At 35.1% G+C, this 24,165-nt stretch overlaps 1 protein-coding gene across 13 annotated transcripts in view; it reads right to left on the minus strand.

The window, feature by feature from the left end:
* Window positions 1–24,165, minus strand: part of CEP112 (centrosomal protein 112) — a 327,899-nt gene that overhangs the window by 242,782 nt on the left and 60,952 nt on the right. For all 13 annotated transcript variants that reach the window (XM_039859703.1, XM_039859699.1, XM_039859702.1 and 10 more), the window contains 6 exons: window positions 22,538–22,656; window positions 17,996–18,139; window positions 9,631–9,785; window positions 9,190–9,319; window positions 8,213–8,305; window positions 7,004–7,063 (listed from right to left, as the gene is read on the minus strand). In XM_039859703.1, the coding sequence (XP_039715637.1) occupies window positions 7,004–7,063; window positions 8,213–8,305; window positions 9,190–9,319; window positions 9,631–9,785; window positions 17,996–18,139; window positions 22,538–22,656 (701 nt within the window). The remainder of the gene's footprint in view (window positions 1–7,003; window positions 7,064–8,212; window positions 8,306–9,189; window positions 9,320–9,630; window positions 9,786–17,995; window positions 18,140–22,537; window positions 22,657–24,165) is intronic.

The raw sequence follows: 24,165 nt of genomic DNA on the forward strand, positions 1-24,165 counted from the left end.
TGAGACTGAAAGTGCAACTGCTGGGTGTGGGGGAAGGGAGAGGGATGACAAGAACAACCACCCCCCCACACACAAACACACACACACAGGCACAAACCTTTTCAAACACTGAATCAGTGCTAGCCAAAACTACCTGTCATTAGCTATTTATAGTAGTTTGGATGGAGTCCTAGTTAACTTACAAACTCTATATTCTTTGATCTTTTCCTTTATAATTCTTTTGTATTTTTTCCCTTGGTGTTTTAGTAAAATGAATGAATAAATGAATGAATGAATGAATGAATGAAAGGCCTGAGCAGAGAGAATATTTTCCATGAGAATATCAAAAGCCTTCTACTGGCAGCTGTAACGGCAATCACCAGGTGAGAAAAAAACTAGAGACAGAGGAACATGTAGGTGGTGGGGTGGACTATCAGCAGGTTTAGGAGACTGGAGCCCCTCCCCCATATTTTAAATGGTAAAATTAAAATGCCTCATAAATACCTACCTTAACAGGAGAGAAGGAGCAACTAACTTGCCTTGCAAATTTTTGCCTCTACAGTTATTTTACTTTACATGGGGGAGAAGGGGATCTATTGTCCAAAATTTTATCAGGTTCAAGATTGAAATTACTTATGTCTTACTTATCTTGGATCCCTAGAATGTATTACAGTGCTTGGCACACAGAAGGCATGCTAAATTGGAGCAAATATATTATTAAAGCAACAGAAGCACCATCCCAAGTCTTTAGTATAGAATCAAAGAATTCGTCTCAAAATTAAACTAAGAGATGACCTAATACAAAAACATGTTTTTATATCAGTAAATCCTTTCCTGAAATAAAATCTTAAGTGAAAATCCAAACACTAACTTAAATAAAAACACAAAGAAAAACAAATCTATTTGAGTGGAAGGTGGGAAAATGACCATAGGGAAGAAAGCTAAGGGAGAAACTAGCGTTGGCAAAGTTTATGTCTCAACTGTACTTTCCACTGGCGTCACTTACACAGACTCACCTATCCTTCTGCTTTGCTGTTTCTCTGTTAACTAATTTTAAGTCTCTTGTAATATCACACGGATTTGACTTTTGACCCAAATTATACATTTTCTTATTTTAATAGAGAATATTTGATATGTTATTATATCTAAAATACTTATTTGTGCAATTTTTCTTTATGCTCCCTAGTTTCTCGTGTTCCTTTTATATACGACTCTTTTTATTCCAAAGTCCTCCATGTTCTGATTGATAGAGACTGTTTTTAATTTCACCAGTGATCCTATAAAGATTTCACAATTATTTTAACCTATATTTCTCTAATAGTCAGCAAGTAAAATTAACTTCTGTGTTCTATCTTTCAAATAACAGCTTAGTATATGTTTACTATTTCTATCTTGGTTTTCTTTTAAATAATCTGGGAATGTTGACCCAGGTAGTTGTTTTTAACACTTTTTTAACTTGACATACCTCTCAAGAATTTTTTGGGGATATCTGCATTGTTTTGCATCATGTACACGATAAACATTTGAAGTCATCACTAGTTTAGTTAATTTTGGCATTCACCGCTACTCTTTATTCTTGTTTCGTTTTGATTTGATTTTTTGCTTATCCTTAGGTTTTTAAAGTACCCAAGATTTTAAATAAAATCTTTCAGTAATTTTATTTTCAAAAAGAATATCTAAATGACAAATCTTTTAAAGCTTTGCATGTCCAGGAAAGTCATCCTGCTGCCTTTACACACAAAGGAAAGTGTATAAGATTCTTGAGTCATAACATTTTGGCCTAAAAACAAACCATATATCACTGTATTGTTTTATGACATTCAGATTTGAACTAAGACTAAAGTCATCTGACTTGCTTTCCTCTCGGCCTGGACTGCATAAGACCATTTTCTTTGTATTGCAACTCAAATGTTTTTAAATCTCTTTTTATTGATTCTTATCTGATACAGGGTGCACACACAGACCTTCAGAAAAGTGTTCTCATATCTTTGATTATTTTTGTGTTAATTTATTCTTAGTCTTCCCTTCAGGAATATCAATTGTTGTACACTGGTTTTCTATTTTCTGCCTTAACATCTATCTTTTTCTCTAAATTGTTTAATTCCTTGCCTTTTTCCTTTGCAGTTCAAAAGATAGTGGTTTATCCTTCATGCCATTGATTTAATTCTTTACAACATCTGTTTACCCCTAACCAGCTCCTACGTGGATTTCAAATCTGCTACTGTTTTAGGTTCCTTACAATCCTTCCTATGACAATTACCTCCATTTCCTTTTCTTTACTTCATCCTTTTCTTTCTCTATGATATCTGTTCCTCTACCATAGACATCATATTTTCTGGTATGCTGCTGATGAATTTCTTAATGTTTTCTTTTGGAATGATAATGTTTTCAGGAGAAAACTCCTTTCTCTGAGTCTTCCTCCGCTCTACAGTATTTTCCCAGTATTTTGGCTTGAACAGTGTATTATCTGCTCAGATTTAGTGCTTGACAAAAAACACAGGGTGCATAACCTTGCTTCTCTTACATGTCTCCGAGTGTGGTCTCCTCCCCGGAGCTGCAGCTAAAATTCAATTCCCAGGAAATCCCCAGGAGGGTTCAGGGATGTCTTCTGAGGAGGCATTTTTCTCCACACCCCGCAGCCTACTTCTCTGGTCCTCTGAAACAATGCATTACGTATATGGAAAACTAACAAGGAGGCACTATCACAGTTACTGATGCGTCAACAGTATTTTACGTTAGGGCTGTGCTACCAGGGCTTCCCCTGTATTTCCCGCTCAAAAATTTTTTTTTTCCTGGGACTCAAAACTCTCTCCATGAAAGCATAATTTGAGATTTATCCCTTTAAGTGGAAACTTCAAAATATTAACCTTTTTTTGAGAAAAATCTATCTACAATTACATGATGACTATAAGTACAAGCTCTTGAGTCAGACTGCGTGGGTTTGTGTCTCTGGTCCTTCACAAGTTACTTAATATTCTGTGCCTCAGTTGCCTCCTCGAAAAATGGGATAAGAGAGAGTATATAAAAGAAATTGTAATGAGCTAATAAGTTACTCCGTGTAAAGCTCTTAGAACAATATTTGGAAGATAATAAATGCTCAACAACTGATAATTATTATCATTACCTTCTCAGATTAAACACTCTACACACAAACATTTTCTTGAAAACTCGAAGTCGTTACGAATACCCAAAATCACAGCATGCCACAAAATGGTAATTCTCTTAGATGGACTATCTGCCCTTTTAAAAAATGGCCCCTGAATTGCTAAGAATTTTGAGTTCTCTTAAGTGCTTTTTATCATTTGCAATTCACTCTTAACCTCTGTCAAGTTTTCGACTGCCACTTCCCAATTCTTGGTCAGTGTGCTAACTCAAGCACCTTGATCTAATTTATGCTTCTAAAACTATTAGAACCATTTCTAATGCAGGAATGGGACTGAGTGGGAGACTTCCCTCTGAGTTAAACATGCATGTGTCAATGCGTAGACTTTTGAGCTGGGGGTTCCTTAAAGCTAGAAGCTGTTTCTCATTTATTTTTATATCCCCAGCACCCAGCACAATACCTGGCCTCCACTAGAATAGTCGATAAATGCTGTTCTGGGTTTGTCCGTTCTTAATTGAATATATTTGTATTGTATACTTAAGGGCCTTTTAAATTATATTTTTGGTTTTACCTGTGTTTCAGATAGTTGTGGGTAATAGGAACAATGCTATTGTCAATCTTTCCTTTTTAATGTATTAATGGCAGTGCGGAATAAGGCTTGAACTAATTTGCTTGTAATCCTTTCCCACTATATATTATTACCAAAAATAAATGTTAATAATTTAAATAATGGAAAACAAACCAGAGAGTCAAAGATAGAGCATATATTCTCAAACATGACAGTTTGTTGTAAATATTTTGTTTTAAATTTAAGATTCTAGTAACTATAAATGCATTTGTTGAACATTTACTAAATGTATATTCTACTCCTTTTCATCCTAAAAATTTAAGTAATCGAGAAATGAGTACTTATATAAATAAGCAAGAATTCTGCTATCCATAAGGAAATAGATAGCTGTGGCAGATATCACGGCAGAGCACAGGGCGTCGAACTGCCAATGGCCCCATCGACTGGCTGGATAACTCCACTGTGTCTCTTAGGTGCGCCAATCTCAACTTCACAGCATGAAAAATATGGGGGCTGGGCTGCGGGACTTTCATAACTCGTTTCACTGCACAAAATCATTTTTTCAAAACTTCACTCAAGGCCCGTGTCCTCTTAAAGACAATCATGTCAGTAGTGGTTGGAAAATACCATACGATATATGTAAAGCTACGGAAATTTTAAATTATTTTTAACCTAATTAAAAGAATTACATATGAATGTTAAAACTCAAATAACTATTTTTAGTGGTTCTGAACACCATTATATTTTATATCTCATTTGTTACAGAGTTACGTCAGAATTATTATAAGTAGATATTTCCAGTTTTGAATATACATGCTTAACATCTGTCTCGTGAATTTCTTTAGGTAAACACCACCATCTTTTACTCTCTGGTGCCTGTTTGGAAAACAAGCAATAGGTTATTTGTAGGAGGCAGGTGTTTCCTTGCTAGTAAAATCATTTAGCCTACCCATTTCCTGATTTAACAGATTAGGACACTTCATCAAACAATGACATTTAGTTTTACTACCTATTATTTGTTTGATGTTCAAAGATCTTAAGGCAGGCAATAGCCACTAGAGATCAGTAAAGACCATTAGATAATGTGTGCTTAAATTAGGGATAGCATCTGATGCTGTTTCTCTTACCTCTGAGACGAGTTAGAGTCTCTCGCTCTGCTTTCTTATTGGCATGAGGAAATAATGTCATTCAGATGGCATTTCCGCCTCTTGCACAGATATTCAGAACTAAGTTTTATACCAAAAGTTATTGAATGTGCACACCTGTAACACCGTCTAACAAACAAAAGCCCTACACATCCCATTTCACTATCCAGTTCCACAGTCCAGGGCTACGTGAGATTTATGTCAGCTCGCTGAGCAGTCAAAAAGGATATTCCCTGAGGGGGGCACAAGACATCAAATCTTCAAGGACTGAGATCACAGCAGGTTTAATAAAGAAAGAACAGATGCCAATTTAACAGGGGGAGATTATGGAATTAATTGTAAAACAAAAAGTGACATGCTGGGCAACATTTTCTTCCAATATAAACAATGTTGGAACATATGCAATGGAAACAAATATGCTTATTTTTCTTTTAAAGGTGCTATTATTTTAAACACGTCTTACTTACACTGAAAACAATTAACACACTTTAACTAGTTACATTGTTAAAAAGCTAGGCCAATTGATACCTCATGGAAAAAGAAAAGCTGTAGTTATGAGGCCTGACAGAAAGGCTCCAGGTCTGCTCCCTGAAGTGAAATAGAATAGGAATGGTTGGAAGGCAGCTGAGCTCTAACATTCTGTATCTTGAGTGTGTCCATCAGGCAGAGAGGCAGGTGACAGTTCAACTAGTTGTTAAGATAGAGACCAAAAAAGGAGAAAGACTGTCTTTCCAGCTCTATCTACCTAACAGTCCTCAGTAAGACTTAAATAAGTTTGGGATAGGAATACATTCTTTTAAAATTAGTGCATGCCTTTCTCCTTGCTACCAGCCCTCTCCCTGTCTCACAGGTACAGAGATACCATCTCTCATGAAGAGGGCTGACCTCAGAGTGCGGAATAAGGCTCCAGGAGCAGGAGGCCAGGAAGGTGTTCCTTAATGGATGGGAAGCCAGATATCTGCCCAAAGAATGAACAATGGACTAAAATGTACACCCAGAAGATGTGCCTGCCTTCTACAGTGGGAGAGAGGCTTATTGTAATGTATGGTCTTTTGGTAAGTAAAAAATTTATGAAGCTGCATGGCTCGACAGTAGAAACCGAAAAATTTCTTTAGTTCAGTGAAAGCAATATTTCCCTCTCCTGTTATCATTTTGTAGATGTAAAATATATGTAAGATCCTGAATTGAGCTGTATTCAAACTGCAGCCAAAAAAACTTTAACAATAAGAAAATTTATTATAATTCTAAAGAGCACATATTCAGATCAATACATACATGTCAGCATTGACTTTTTATTTTTTTTATACCTACAGCATCCGGTCTTCCTAGGTGGTCTCCCATCCAAGTACTAACCAGGCACAACCCTGCTTAGCTTCCAAGATCAGATGAGATCGTGACTTTTCCAAATGACAGAAACCTTATTCTTAGACATTCAGCTCCAAGAGGGCAGAATTTATGTCTAATCCATCCTTTACCCATCTCCCAATCCCAGGACCTGGTAAGATACTCTGCCAATGAAACCATTTAATGAATATTTGCTGAGTGACTATACAGATAAGATAAGATATTACAGGTTTTTAAAAAGTTTCATGCTGTAAAACCTGTTTAATTTTAATTTGTATGCATTAATTTTGAGTTGGAGGGTTAATCTTTTTTGCATATTCTGAGTGTATTTTACAAATAGATTAATTTGGTAAATGTTAGAATAGTAAATATTATAAAATCAGCACCAAAATCTTTGCTATTCAAGTACTCATTTACTTTCTATACTATATAGCAAACAAGAAATTCAAGATTGAAGTTTATAAGTCACAAACCTATATAATTCTGCACTTTATTGCCAAAGTGTTAACAGTGCGTCAATGAAATCCCAGTTATTGTTGATACCAGGGACACCAGCTTATGTGTACAGAAATATTCACTATTATAAAGGACAAGAAATAATTATTAATCAATTTTTTAGGAGACAACTCTTTCATTGTTTTACATTCTTTGGTTAAATATTTAGAGTTCCAATATACATCAGAAAACACATGATACACCAGAATACAAAATAATGCCCATCAACTATAACAGGTAGAAAGAAAATAAAATTTCATAGTGTTATTATGAGAAATTAAAATATATACTTTGCTCATTAAATATAAAATACAAAAATCATTCCTAATTGCCTCATTTGCTATTTCAAATATCTTATAAATATATTACCTTTTTATCACAGGTGCATTTTAAATGACTTTTCTCCATTTGAAACCTATTTTCTTGATCCTGTAAACGATAAATATTTATTTATAGTATACGTAAAATTCCTACCAGAGTCAATAAAATTAGTAATCTAATGAAATAAATCAATCTACTGGATGACAAGCTTTGAGCCACATACTAGTAAGAGCGCCCTGCCCATACAATTTTCTAAACTACACATAGAAACGTGATCAGCTTTATGTTAGAGGCTACAAAACCTGAGTTATTTGAAGATGTTACTGCTTGCAAAAGTATAAAAGAAAGTTCTGACCCTCAGAATTTGGAGATTACTTAAAGATGACCAACTGATTCAATGTGGAAATAATGAATTTGAAGTTATATCATATACTAGGTCCCTGGTACTTTTTGACCATGAGGGAAAAAGTAAGATCTAGATAGTGTGAAAGAGACAGAGAAATTATGAAGACTGGCAGATAATAATTTAAAGGGAGAAAATTATTCTTAGGACCTAGAGGGTATTATGTGAAGTGAAATAAGTCAGAGAAAGACAAATACCATGTGATTTCACTTATATGCAGAATCTGAAAAACAAAATAAAGGAACTGACAAAACAGAAACAGACTCATAGATTCAGGAAACAAACTAGTGGTTACCAGAGGAGGAAGGAGTTGAGGGGTGGGCGCAACAGATAAAGGGGATTAAGAGGCACTACAAACTTCTAGTTATAAAATAAGTATGTAAGAGAATGTAACGTACAGCATAAGGAATATAGTCAAATTATTGTAATAACTTTGTACAGTTGGTAACAAATGGCAACTAGACTTATCTTAGGGATCCTGCCCTAATGTATGTAAAATATCAAATCACTATGATATACACTTGAAACTAACAGGATATTATATGTCAATTACATGTCAAAACTTAATTAAAAATAAAAAAGAATAATATGTTTAAATAAGGCTTATTTTTTAAACTAATCTCAAAAGAGAGATTAAACAAATTAAAATTGTTGTTCTTTATTTGCTATATCTCATTAGCATCTACTTTTGTTAAAAGGAGTAAATATGATGAAAAATGACCCAATGCAATAAAAGAACCAGAAATGGCCACTTACATTTCTAAGAGGTTTTTTTCACTCGTATTTGTACATATAAGTCAAGAAAAGGAAAGGTCAGTTTTAGTCATTGTTCTATGTAAAAATATGACACTCACCTTCAGCTGCTGCTTTCTTTGCAGTTCTGATTCCTGTAATTGCTGCTTTAACTGACAGACGTTCTGTTCTAATTCTTTAATCACACCAGATGACTAGGAGGGTTATAAGAAGAAGAATAAAAAACAGAATATTGGTTTTTGTACCATCCTACAACTTCTGGTTGAATAAATTTACCTTTTTTCCCCTTGAAGGTTCAATCAAAATTTAAATGATCTATAAATCTGAATTAAAAAAAAAAGTTTTTTAACAAAAGTAAAAAAGTTAATCTTTTAAAGTAAAAATATAAATTAAATTTTTATAATAGAAATAACAGAAATAACATTAATGTAAAAATAATATAGAATACTAAAGTAAAAATATAGAAATAATACATATGTAAAAATATAGAAATAATACTAATGTAAAAATCATGTTTACAAAAAACTTTTAGATTTTAATTTTAAAACCAAATCTACTGAAACATTTAATTCATGAAATATCACATAATTGACTACCATAGAATAGTAGCTATAGAATTCTCTTTGCAGAAAATGTCAATTCTCAGACACAAAGTATGTGGGTGCCAGTGGGGTGTCTATGGGCTCATATATGTGTATAAGACAGGAAAATTAAAACATAACCAACATTTCCAAATAATAATTATAATGTACACAGTTACCTAAAAATGTATCATTAACACAACTGAACATTTCTTCTTGGATTTTCATGTTTCCTCCTTTAAAAACTGTGGTACTTAAAAGAGTTAACTTATTATGGCAGAATTCAGTTTATTAAATATTTATGTTATGCTATATATCAGACATTTAGATTTTAAGTATTTTAAATACCAATAAAAATTAGATCAGTTATTTCAAGAATAAAGCAAGAATAAAGCAAGAATAAAGCTAATCCCAAATAGCTCCTACAAGGCTCCCCATGGCTACAAGCTGAGTAAATAACTACTTTGAAGGGTCATATTTAGCAGCATATACAATACCTTAGAAGCTGAAAGAGCATGTTCCTTTTTCAGAAGGTTTATATCAGCATCGTATTTGGTTTGTAAGAGTTTCACGTTTTGCTCATAATCATTTATAAGACGATCCTTCTCTCTATGCAGTGTGTTGCGCCTAAAAAATAACAGAATAAAATATACTTCCAATATATTTAGAATCAATCCCTAGAATGGAATTTTTTAGTCAAGCAAATCCAAATGCATTGTCATCTTTCAATATATCAAATAGGTACCTACATTTTTTCAACTTTTTTAAAGCATTATACTTATTTTAAATGGGAATTAAAGATAAACAAATGGCAGTATTTAGGTTGGAAACCTCTCAACATTAATGCAGAGCACGTGATTAATTCTGGCAGATATTTTACAGAGTTAACGTCAGTATTTTATGGCCACACCTGAGAAATATCTGACTTCAGACAATACCTTGCCTTTACTTCTTGTAATTCACTACATGTTATCTGGTAACATCTCTCAAGTTCCAATTTTTCTTGAATTAATTTCTGCTTCTGTAAATTACTGTTCTCTGCTTCTCCAGTCAGCTGCTGGACACGGGACTCCAGCTCTTTGACCATCTGGTTCTAAAAGAATAGGTCATTGTTAAAAAAGTCTCCGACTGACTTTGTTGCACTCAGCATCATGAAGTAGCCTGAAGAAAATATCTATCCTATTAGAGACAAGAATATAGAAAACAAATGCATCGTAAACCATACTAATAAAAATTAAACCAATCTCTATATTAACCAAGTCTTTTTAAAAAAATGCTTTCTACCATAAAAGCAAGACCATTGTGTTTATATGCTTTTAGTCATTCATTCACTCATTCACCTGATGAATATTTACTGAATCTGGTACTATTCTAGGACCTAGGAACATCGCAGTAAATAAGAGATGAAGTCCCTATCATCAGGAAGGTTACAGTCTCTTCACAAAACTTAAGACATTTATATTTGTTAGATGAGTACTCAGCAGTGTTTTCTGCTCTTCGTTTGATGATTTAAAAACTTTTTTAAAATAAAAGCAATGGAATAATAATATTTTTAAAAGGAAATTCATAACCCAAATAGAAATACTCAAAACTTTACGGACAACCAACATATTCCGATGAAGATAACAGCCACCACTGAGTGTTTTACTAGACCAGGTACTGTGTTGAGTGCTTCACAAGCATCGTGTCATGCAATCTTTCCCCGAAAACTATGAGCTAGGTATTACTGACATCGTTTTAAATATGAGAAAAATGAGATTTAGCAAAAATGATTAACTTGCCTATACTCACCCACTGGTAAGCAACAGAACAGAATTTGATCTAAAATCTCCCTGATCCAAAACCTACTTCACTTCATTATACTGCCTCCAAAACTATGACACTCTGCCTATGGGATTAACATAGAATGGATTTGCTGAAATACCTCAGGCAGACATATCATTTTGAAACATAAGGGACCCATAAGAAAGCTGAAATGTAACACGGGAATACTTGAGGTCTCTTTCTTTGCCTCCCAAACTGTTACTGCTGTTGGTAACCATACCCGACATGACATTTCTTTTTAACTCTGTAATTTTCAGGCTGTAATGCTTCCTAGCTAGAATAATTTATAATATAATGAGCAGGATACTGAAAGTCTATTCACTTCTCAGGCCCTTTAATAAGAACATTCATTACAAGGGAAATGAGACTCACAAATATTAAATTATGTAATTTGATAAGGGAATAGAGCTGTAGAAATAATTACCACAAAATGTCTCTAAGTATCCTATTATAATAAAGATGGCTCATTACTCAATGATTTCTTAAATATATATCATAATTAGCTTAAAGTAAATCAAAAGTAATCAGTTTTAAAATACTACAAAAATAATCTTTAAGATATCAGTTTTAAAATATAAACCTTGAACTCTCTAAAAATAAAATTTCGACCCCCTCCCTCTCCTCCTCCTCCCCTCGCCTCCCCCGCTTCTCCCTCCCTCCCTCCTACCCTCTCTCTGTCTCTGTCTCTCTGTCTCTCTCTCCCCCTCTCTCTTGACTAGTGGCAATGTGACTGGGATATCATGAGACCACCTTCTGACTTTTGCATTTCAAACTGCACTGAATAACTCTAACCTTTTCCCTGTTTTGTTTTTTATAACCATATCAGCACTACAATGGTGACTAACGATTAAATAATCTCATTCAATGATATTTATATATAGTCTTTCTCTCATTTAAACAAATTAAACTGTCCATCCTGAATGTTATCATGAAATGATTTTTCTAATTCAACAAGACTATGCTTACTTTTCATAAAAAAATTTTTACTCTAGCACCATACAAATATGAAGAGTACATTCCCAATTACTTCATCAGTAATAAAATTAAAAGATTAGCTCCCTCAGATATGCAAAGCTGGTTCAACATTTGAAAATCAATTAATGCAATCCATCACATCCATACATAGTCTTCTGCATTAAGACTTATATTTATTAAACAAATACTTGAATATATACTGATACAACTTTCAGACTCAAGAAGCAAATATGGCATTATTCGTTTTGTTATTTATTTATTTGTAACTTTTATTATTTATTTTTTAAGCATTTTCTTAACCTTGTGTCTTACACCAAATAAAATAGGCACAAAGTATATAAAAGAATTTTAAAACTTATAATGTCAAAGGAAAGCCTAAAGACATATACAAGATACCTTAAGGACAACAATATTTGGCCAAAATAATCTTTTTAAAGTGAACACAAAGAATGGAACAGACACAAAATAGTGCAGGCCTCAAGATGGGGTAAAAGTTATTCAGGAAATAAAGACGTTGATGTAGAATCATATTTTGGGGCTGTAGCTGACAGAGCAGAAAGAGAATTTAGGGAGATGTAACAACAGGATCAGGGAAGGAACAAGTAACTGCATAGTTAATGACAGATTACCTTGGGTACAGAGACTGTCTTTCCACATTGTGAACTCAAAGGTAGCACTCGAAAGACTAGGGTGGAGTTCTTGAAAAGACATGGGTTGTAAGCAGTAGTCATAATAGGCATTAGATTAATAATTCAAGTTCTTGATCATGAGAAAACGGGACAAACTGCATTTGTGAGATGTGGAGCAAGAGGACACAGGGGAGAAACTGGCAAGTTACTGGAGGAGTCCCAGAATGAGGCAACAATGGCCTGAACTCAAGTGGTAGCTGTGGAAACAGAAGGGAAGAGTGGACCCAAGAAAATTTTCAGAGAAGTAAAGAGTATGATTAAGTAAAATACTAAACGAAGAAGAGAAGTGGCAAAAATCATTAATCCTTCAGGTTCAAAATATAATAGGCCTAGAGAATTGGCACATTGAGAATTAAGAGAAAGTTTAAGAAGGGGTATTATTTTGGTAGGAAATATACAAGTGATTTTCAACAAGTATTAAGAAATTGTGAACTATGCAATGGACGTTCAGTTATACAACCAATAGACAGAATAAGAAATGTAGGAGTTGGACATACAAACTTTGTTTGAAATCCTGGAGGAGTCAAAAATTAGAGTGAGCATTCAAAAACTATTTAGAGTCCAAAATAACAACTCCGACGGCAAAGGAAGCAATACGTTTTATCTTATTTCATAAACTTCTTCTTGAAATATGACATATATACAAAAAGATGCACAGATTTTAAGTATACATTTTGATAATATTTTGCAAATTTAAAACACCCATGAGCCACTATAAGATGTGAACATTACCAGCCACTCCAAAGTCATCCTTTACACAAAGGTAGTCACTATTGAGACTTTTATCACAAAAAAAAAAAAAACCACTTTGCCTTTTGTTGAACTTTCTATAAACGAAATCACAGAGTGCTTGCTCTTTTGGGTCAGGCTTCATCATGTATATCATATGTCTGTGAGCTTCATCCATGTCATGGCATACAGCAATAGCTTAATTAAACTTTTTCAAAGCTATAGACAGTGTTCTATAATGTGAATATATCTAAAATAATTTATCCATTTTACTGATGGGTTGTTTTCCATGTTTGGCTATTAAAAATAATGTTGCTATGAACATTTTAATACTTGTTTTTGGTACATATGTGCACTTATTCCTTTTGGCTGTACTTCCTGCGGTGAAATTGCTAAGTCACAACTGATTTGAAACTATGTTCATTTAAAAACTTGCAAGTGAATATGTATAACAACTTGATTCATAATTGCAAAAAAAAAATGGACACAACCAAGATGTACTTCTCCAATAGTTACCTTATGGATAGACAAACTATAGTATATCTATATCATTGAATATTATTCAGCAATCAAAAGAAATGAGCTATCAAGCCATAAAAGACTGGCTTAGTGGAAGAAGCCAGTCTGAAAAGGTTACATACTGTATATTTCCAATTATATGATATTTAAAGCAAAACTAGACAGTCAATACAAAAGATCAATGGGTCGGCAAGAATTTTAGGGAGAGGTGTAAGGGGTCAATAGGGTGAAGCACAAGTGATTTTTAGGACAGTGAAATATAATGATACTATAATGGTGGATACATGACAAGATGCGTTTATCAAAATCCATGAAATTTTAAAGCACAAAGAATGAACTTATTTTATGCAAGTTAAAAAAATTATTTAGAAGTTGAGGGGAATCCCAGGAAGAAATGCAGACTGTGACAAGAAAATCTAATTACAAATATATAAAAAAGCTTCATTGAAAAGATGGGGAGAAACTATGACCTAAGCAATTTTGAAATGAGTGGCATCTCTAAAGCCAAAGGCAAAAAGAACTGCACACAAGCACTGTACTCTAGGTGACAAAGCTGGTCCCCGTGGGGGTGTGGATTAACAACTCTGATACTGGTGGACACGTACACTGGAACTGAACGATTAAGTAAGTGGATAGATGTTGGAAGTCAAGTGTCCACTATTGGATTGAGAATTTACAGATACACAAGGGGAGGAGGCTAGAATAACCCATGTGGTAATGGATCAGTGTTACATCAGGAAGAAAGTATGTTTAGTTCAATATAGATACAGATGACTATACAAAGAAATGTTTACAGACATGCATATATACACAGGTTAGTAATACACACATACTCCTCTGCTTTGTCAGATGAGAAGGCCTAAAAGAAATTACACCCCAGCAGTAACGAGCATACCTAGCACACAGATGTTGGTTTCTAATATCATTCTCCACATAATCCACACTGATAAGGGTATATCAAAGGAGTACAGGAGCCCACTGAAAAAGCTTCTAATGGCTAAAGCTGGCACAATTTCAGCAGTGAAATTAAGTAATATTGGATTATAACTCAGTGTATAAAATAAAAAAATACCTGAGTCCATACTGATATGATTGAATATATTAATATATGAGGGAGAAGAGACAAATCTCCCATGCAGAAAAACTCCAAATAATTTATGTAGAAACTCTATCCTCAAGGATGGAAAGCGTAACTCCCCACTTCTTAAGCGCAGGCTGCACACAGTCACTTCGTCCCAAAGAGGACCAGGAAAATCTAACCCTCAGCCAGGTGTTCAAGGTCAATATCAAGAGCGGTAAGTCATTAACAGATTGGACCCTTAATGCGATGTGGTAAGAAGAGCCTTTACCTTGGGGATCTTACTGCCTCAACCCATAACCCGAGTCTAATCATGAGAAAAACAGGAGACAAAACCCAACAGAGGGGCATGACCCGCATTCCTGAAAACTGTCAAGGTCATGAAAAACAAGGGAAGTGTGAGATACTGTGATATCCGAGAGGAGGCTAAGGAGACATGACAACTAAATTTAATGTGGTGCCCTGCATGAGCTCCTGGGAAAGAAAAAGGACAGTTGGTAAAAACTAAAAAAAAAAAAAGTGAATAAACTGTGGACTTCAGTTAATAATAATGTGTCAATCTTGGTAAGATTTATTATAAAATGTACCAAAATAATGCAAGATGTTTCTAAGGGGAAACTGGGTGTGAAGTGTATGGGAATTCTCTGTACTCTCTTCTCAAATTTTCTATAAATCTAAAACTGTCCTAGAAAATAAAATCCTTTTTTTAAATGATCATCTTATTCAAAATGATGAACTGGAGCTATTTGGGAATTTCTTCCTCAGGAGGTCAGGAGAAGAAATGCTGGTGACGACTATAAAATGACAAATTCTAGCTAGCTCAGAGAGTAGTGGCTCTAGTAAGTGGCTCTATGGGGTCGTTGCATGCCACTGCGCACGGTAATAGTCAGTTAATAACAGTTAACAAAAATTTTCAGGTGCCTCAAGCCTTTTGATACTCATTAGGTTGGGACTCTTAATCTGGATCAGATCCATAAACAGAATTCAGACTATCAGGGAATGTGAATAAAAAGGAAGAGCTCATCTTTGTTTCGCTGCACTACCTGGCCTTCGGCATTCCCTTCAGTCATGAATAGAGCCAACAAACCAAGGTAGTATTAGCGACAACTATGACCAAGAGAAATCACAAATATTTTGATAATCCATTGCAGTGTTAGATAATCACTAAATTTTGTTCGCTCTCATCATTATTCATAAATTACAACAGTTACTAGGCCCACTGCTAAATCTTGACATTTATTGCATCCATTTAGAAGCATGTTACTTTATCATGACTTTTGATTTGTTAATATTTTGACAACTTTAACTCAATATAATTTCTTTCTTTTGTAATCCTTTATATTTTATTAAATTTAAAAACATTATTCTGAGAAGGACTATGTAATTCACAGAATCGCCAGTGGGCTCCACGGTACAGAAAACAATAAAGAACTCCATTAATAAGGGTAAAATTTCAATAGAGCCACCCGCAGACTTTCAGTATCTAAACACAGCTATGGATAGAGCCTTGTATTTCACAGCCTTCGCCTCCCAAGCATCTAATAATTTTGCTATAATTTTCATATTTATAAGTTCTAACATTGTTTTAAAAATCCAGTGTTGACATGTTTTAACTATGAGTTTCACGAAGAAAATCCCCACCAAGACCAAAAGATATAAATATAATCTATACCAGTTTCTGCTTACAACAAATGGCACTGAAACAAGATTCAACAAAAGAAGAAAAAAGCCTGAAAGAACAAAACAGAGAAACTAATTCTCAGTGACAGTCTCGTCTTTCATCTTAAGCCATGCCTTGAACTCTACCTTGTTTAATTATTAAATCGGGAGCTGCTCTGCAAGATCTGTCTAGTTTTGATGATTCTTAAATTCAATCCTGCTGACAGACTCTGTCCATTTTTCTTTATATTTACTATTATCTAATGACAAGGTCTGAATGCTAATTTTGAAATTCGACTTTCATTAAAAATAGAATGAAGTTTTTCTGACAGTGACCTCTTGGCTCCAAAGGATCACTTTTCTTTACATCCCAAATTTATAAAAATTAAAAATTCCACTGGGAAAGATATTGTTCTCTTAATATTATTTTACTAATAATATATAACAATGCATTAAACATTTTAAGCCTTCAATATTCTTCACAAATTTCAACTTTAAAATTACTTAATATATTTAATTCACATTCGTGAACATTTAGGATGTTAAGATGACAAAAATGTATTTCGGATCTAAATTTGACTTTGAATATCAGTATGCTGATCATCCAGAAGATAAATTCTTGATATTTTTTGCCTGATATACCTGACCTACTTTCAGCCTTCTCCATCTCACTGAACTGAATCACGTGCCAGGTCTCCCCTTCAGAGGTTACCCAAATGCAAGCCAGCCACCTCTCTCACCTGGACTACTATGAAAAAGACTTCCTGTGACTGTGTTTGTGCCACGTGTCCACCCACCATTTTACTCAGATGTCTGTGTCCTCCTAAATGGCCTATCTGCACCCACTCTGGGTCCCCTCATTTGATCTCCACAGAGAGCCAGAGATACAAATCACTGTGGATCTTCTTTTGTCTGTCTTTTGACCTTGTGATGGACCACAGAGCTGGTCTAGGGGTCGCTAAGATATGTCTGGGTAACCGACTCTTGTTCAAATTCCACAGCTTTAAATTCAAGGAAGTTCTTGGACCAAGCCCGGCTGGGCTGGGTGGGCTGTAGTGGTAAATGAAGACTGAGTCCATGCCTAGGATACAACGCTCTACACTCTGTGAGGTCATATCATGTATCAGGAACAAGACTGGTGAGGCGCACCCGCCTCAGAGAGGAGCCCTGGTCTGCATGCCCATCAGCCTGCCTGCTCCAGGCTTACGTGACACGGGAAGTCAGCTGAGCTTCTACGTTCACTCCCTCAGACCTATCCTTTGCAACTAGGTGCTCTCTGAGGAGCCTTTAGGGGATCCTCCACCTTTCCTTCGAGAAAGTTACTGGTCTCTCTGCTGTGTGCTGTGGTGCCTCCTACATCTTTATGAGAAGGGAATTTTGGGGGTTTACCCTTGTGATATATGTGTCTGGTCCTTAGTCAAGATGAACCTGTGAAAATCTGTGTTAGAGCGGTCAGACACACAACTATCTCCCATTTGATTTCTTTCAACTAGTACAAAATATTTTCAGAAAAAGAATCAAGTCCAGTTAAAAAGAGGAAAACAAACAGAAAGAAAAGAAATGATCTCTAAACTCAGTAGGAAAAAAAAAGATTTATAAAGGCTTCTGGGGGTTAAAAAAAAAAGTAGCATTAAACAGTCCAGAGTGAAATCCCACAGCTACTTCAAGAGACTGCCCATTGTCATATATAAGTCAGTATCGAGTGGGAAGTAAAGCGATTTCTTTTATTTCTATATCACATTTCTACACTGCGCACATCAGAGAAGCATGGGGACATGGAGATTAAGAGGGCAGTTTCGAAAAATGGCAAGAAAAGAAAAAAAGACTTACTGTGGACTGTGTTTGTGCCACGTATTCACCCTCCATTTTACTCAGACGCACGTTTGTGTCCTCCAGCAATTCCTGAATATTTTCAGTGTGCCGCTTTTGAAGATCAAACTTTTCTTTTTCCATTTCTGCTACAGCATTGTGGAGCTACACAGTGAAATGAAGAATTGACTCTTTCACTACTGTTATAAAAGAGATGATTTTGCAATTCAGAAAAAATGTTTTCCTATATTTCTCTATTTATTTATATGGTGACCCGAATAACAAAAGATATAAAACTTACAAATAAACATTCGAAGTAAAGATAACATATAAAGAGCATCATTAAGAAACTTTTTCTCTTTACTTTCCTGAATTAAAAAATTTTAATGGATAAACAAATATTAAAGAGAGTTTATCCACCTCAGGCAGATATAGTCAATGAATAAGACAGATAATACGATGTCACAACTAAACACTAGCATTAGCCTAAAATCAGAAAATAAAAACCTTTATAATCTTTATGAATATTACCTCACTGTCTGTATTTTCATATTATTTGCATAAAAACATGCACAAGAGTAATGTTAAAAATTCCTTCTCCTTCACTGTACCCATAAGAAACTACTTTTATCCATTCCTTAATCTATACAAAAGTGGACACAAAAATGGCATTTATAAATCAAACAGTTCTCTAAGGAAACTGTATCCTATATGTCCTCATGAAAGATCTTTATAAAGATCTTTCTTTATAAAGAATATGCTCTAAATGTCTATGTAACTAATAGCATTTATAATTCAAACAGTTCTCTAAGGAAACTGTATCCTATATGTCCTCATGAAAGATCTTTATAAAGATCTTTCTTTATAAAGAATATGCTCTAAATGTCTATATAACTAAGGTAAAGAAAACAAGGCTCGATGGACAGCTTCCAAAGGGAGTTGAAAAATCTGTACTCACAGCCTTGTGGGGATTCCTTCACTTTTCTGAATGGAAGTAAAATTCTGAATCTAACTCCCATCTCCTGCATCCAATCCCAGGCTCACTCAGTGGGTGAGGAGGGCAGGAGTCCAAAACAGTGTAAAAGATACATGTGACCTTCCATTCATGAATAGGAGACAACAAGGATATGACACATACATATAGACTCTTATCTGAATAGGAAGATATTGAAGGAACAGGGAAAACACTGAAAGATGGTGGAAACTAGAGGCAGAATGATGGCAGTGATTATGCTAATTACTGGTAAGGGCCCCAAGAACTTTTCCACTAGTTTCTAGTTGAAAAGGAAGAGTGAGGATGGCTCAGTAATAGCCATAAGAAGACCCTTGGGTTTCACAAACTTTATATGTTAAGTTTTCACTATTTGCATGTGGTGCCCCAAAATCTTTGCTATGTTGTATTTGTATTTTTGCCAAAGTATATATTTTAAACCAGTGTTACGTCTAGTATTCACAAGTCAGTCACTTAGCTGGTACATGAGTACAGCCAAGCTCACAGCACCTAAATTTCAGTGCTGCTTCATAGCTGTCAATTGATATACATATAAAGGAATCTAAATAAGTCACTTAGAATTTTATGCTTCTATTTCTCCTGCAGTGGTTTCTTTGTGTTTATTGTCTCCCAAAGGTCCTAGGCCACATGCCTACTGACTATCAAAAGTCAACTGTGTACAGTAACCCATTAATACACAGTGGTTTCTCAGGTGTATCCCAAAATTGCTTTATAAAGGACCTGTGCCTGTGTCTCTAAGTCAGTCTGAGACCCTGGAAACTCATCCAGGGAATCTACAGTTGAGACTATGAGGGTGAAAATGACACTGGCAAAAACCAGTATGCTATAACTAGGATGATCTGTTTGGGGATCAAACATGTGTATCTGGTCTAATAATCTGACTGGAGATGACAATATTTATGTATTCACCCAACCAATTTTATTAACGTGTACCATGTACCGGGCACAGTGCATCACTGAGAGCATGCCCAAACCCAGCAATGAACTGTGGAGTCCAGGTCGCTTGGTCTGGGGAGGCTTTTAAAGGGCAAACATGCTCCTGAGGGATAAACTGCTGTAGCAGCAAACGGTAAGCACACTCTAAAGCATGAATCGTGCTGGGGTTAACTAAGCGATAATGACGCCATGGTGGCCCTGACAACGAGGGGATCTATACATTCCCACAGAGATTTTTTTAGCCAGGGTTTGGCAATGGGGACAGGAGGCGCCAAAGGCCCTTTTGTCGGATAACTGGGAAAAGTTTTGTACAGCTTGTACAGAAGTACAAGAAGTGGGGAAGAACTGCGACAATCAGTGAGGCTTGAAAGATCACCCAGTGTCGACGGCGAAGAGCCCTGTGAACCCTAAGGGCACCTGAGAGCCACTGCCGTGATTTAAACACGGTGGTGAGGACGCCAGACTTGTGTTTCAGAAAGATCATCAACACGGTTTATTGTGGAGCGTGGATTGAAGAGGCGCAAAGAGTCCAGTTACAGCACATCTAAGCAAAGACAATGGTCTCCGGAAATTAGAGAAGAAAAAAATGGTGAATACATTCAAATCAGTAGAATGAACAGAACTTGGTAAGTGATTAGATGTGAGAGATGAGGCAAAAAGAAGAGTGAGCATCTGGGAAGACGGCAATACCACAGAGAAGAAAGAAACAGGGAAAATCCTTAGGAAGTGACTGTTTTAGCAACAATGGAAGAAGACAGAGTTTGGGGAGAATGATGACATTTAAATCAAGGAGATCCCTTAAATAGGTAGTTGGATAAGTGGGGCCTAAAGTGAGATGTAGGATGGAGATTTCTGTTGGGGAGCACATACACACACATACACACACACACACACACACACACATCACACAAACACATATTCACACACATATATGTACATATTCACACACATACACACACATATTCACACACACACACATTCACACAAAACACACACACTCAATACACAAACACATATTCACACACACACAACATATTCACACACACATATTCACACAAATACATTCAAATACATATTCACACACATACATACACAATATTACACACATATACACACACACATATTCACACACACACATTCACACACACACACATATTCACACACACACACACACACACATATTCGCATTACATATTCACATACACAGCATGCAATACATATTGCACACAGCACACACATATTCACACACATACACACACACATATTCATACACACACATATTCATATACACACATATTACGCATTCACATACACACATATTCACACACATACACACACTTACCATATCACCTTGTCCATATAGATACCTAATAATTTTTTAATAAATGACTGCATAATCGCAAAGTAAATCTATCATCTGCTTATGAATTTTTGGTCTGCTTACACCACATTTTTATCTACACCCAGATTTACATGCAACTGTATTTCACAAAAACATCGTCAACCACGTTTGTAGTGTTTTCACATCCACTAAAGAATAAACTGTACCCTTGTACATGGGAGAAGGGAGAAGACTGCTCTTCAAATACCTGACAACTTAAACTGGGAAATAAGAAACTAGAGAATTCGAAGACAGGAAAGGGGCCTGCTGTGTACGTAAGTAACATAGCTATAGCAAACGCAACATATGCCAAATTTAAAAAAATATATAAAAACAAAACGTTAGAAAGAGAAAAATCACATAAACAAAATTAAACTAGAGAAAAACTAACTCTACCCATCTTAATGCACATGCAGTGCACTCCCAGAGTGGCCCTGAAGCTCCCGTCACGAAAACATAATCCAGACCAACGTGTCTGCTTGGGAAGGCACTTAGAACTTTCAGTAATTATTTTGAACCCAGACTAATTGAAAGAATATCAGTCTGAGTTAACTGAAGATCTTTATAATAGAATACCTCAAAAGAAGTAACATATTTAATTTCTCTTAAATACATATGGTAATTGGAACTAAAGGCAAAGGGCACCTAAGTGAAAATACAAAATGACTATGGGAGACCTGTTCGTGACAAGTATTTTTATTACATTACTCTTGGCACTGCTAAATTATGTGACAATATTTTTCTTAATTACATTAAATGTTCCTCTAAGAATAGCCCATCCACTACTGATTTTGTTTATATCAAAAAAAAAACAAGTTTATACTATAATATTGTATTATCTGAAAGTTCGGGACAGAAATGATCCAATGGCCTAAATCCAAAATTTTAAAAGTTTAATTGCCAAAAATTATCCTACTGCTGTTTCCCTAACTAATTTTGCTTAAAATCTATTGGCTGTGACAAAAATATTCAGAACATTAAGTAAATTCAAGAATTAGTCAAAAGCAAGTTTTGTAAATGAAAACTATTTTAGAGACCATTAGACTTCTAAAAGAAAATATACTAAAACATGAACAGGAGCTATTTCTAGGTAGTTAATCTAGAATTTTAAGTTACTTTATTTTCTTTGTTCATACTTTTCTGTATATTCTGTAAACATCCATTATTTTTATAATGATATGTTACTCAGAAGCATAAATCTTCACATTTTCGATTACTACTTTACGCGGCTTACTTTTTTTTCCCAGTCATTATTCAGAGATTCTGCACTTTGTTCACATATCTTCTTCAGCTCTGCAATCTGGTTTTCTTTAGTCTCTCTGATAACTTGACAATCTCGTATGAGGGTCTGAACTGTCAAAAATGATGAAAGCATAGTTAAACCAATTCTATTTACGTGAGAGTCTGATGATAAAATAGAGTGCGCCAGTTAATAGATAATTCCATTCTCCACCAAGTCTTCTCACTTCTCTCTTCTAAAATATCTCGTTCTTTCCTCTCCTCGTCTCCACTTCTCCCGCCCCAGTCCTGGCTCAATCTATCATGGTGCACTCCTGGACAATTTGAACAGTGCACCGGCCTAAGTTCCGCTCCCCTCCAGTGGACCCTCTGTTGCTACGGTGCAAAGGCGGTCATGCTGCTCCCCGACCTAAGAAGAACCCTACAGCTCCCCACACTTAAAGGACAAAGGCCAAAACCTCTAATACAGAAAACAGCTCCTCGTGATCTGGCCGCTTTCTGGCCACATCATTTGCTGATTCCTTATTTTTAAACTTATATTATAAACACATCAACTGTCTGCAGATTCCTGAGGCCACTTTCTCTCATACATCACTGCCTAAATGTGACCATTTACCTATCTGGAATGCCCTTCCCTCCCTTGTTGAAAAACCCTACTCATTCTTACTCTCGACTCAGCATCACCTTCTTTATGAAACATTCACCAACCAGATTCCTCCTCTTGCAGAGCCAGAAAGAAATTCCTCTGTATCCTCATAAATTTCTCCATTAGATCACTTATTACATTATGTGTAATAATGGTTCACTTGCCTCTTTCCTGAGTGCAAAGATATTTCCCCTTTTCATCTGCAGAGTATAACAGTGCAAGATGGGCAAGTGCTCAAAAAGACATGTACTAAATAAATAAAGGAACCCATCGTTTCGATATATCGTTGCTCCTAGGTACTTTAAAAGCGTGGCCAACGTTTACATAATATAAAATATGCTTTAAATTATATAAAATATTTCCCTTATAAATTGCTTTTTACATTTTCTATCTTTTTTAAATGATTTAAACTGTTACTGATTTAAGAGAAAATTTGTTCAATATATTCATGTCATTGGGATGGTAAAATAAATCCAGCTGTGTGTTTGCTTCAAAGTAATATTTTTCTTAGCTTACTGAATGTGTTCTTATTCATTTACTTCAAGATAGCAGAATTTAATTCTGTAACTATTTATGGTGACGGATGTCAACTGGATTTATGTGGTGATAATTTCACAATATATGCAAATAGTGAATCACTATGTTGGACATCTGAAACTAATATAATGTATGCCAATTATATGTCCAAAATTTTCATGAACATTTAAATAGAAATTTCTTTCACTCTTCTATCTCAACTATGCAACAAATGAGGAGAAAAGGAGAAAAATTCAAGTTAATTTAATATTAGTCTTTAGCATCAATAACATTTTACTGCACAATTCCAAAATTAAACTAAGATCCATTTTCAGTTCAAAAAGCCTTAAGAAATTTTATTATTAAACCTTTGGCATATTTAAATTGCCTAGTTTAAGTCAGACTAAGAAACAAAAACCTAGAAATAAAGCTAAAATATTTTTGTAGCCACTGATATTTGG

This window comes from Pteropus medius, unplaced genomic scaffold (genome assembly GCF_902729225.1).
Source record: "Pteropus medius unplaced genomic scaffold, Ma_sr-lr_union100, whole genome shotgun sequence".
Classification (NCBI taxonomy): Eukaryota; Metazoa; Chordata; class Mammalia; order Chiroptera; family Pteropodidae; genus Pteropus; species Pteropus medius.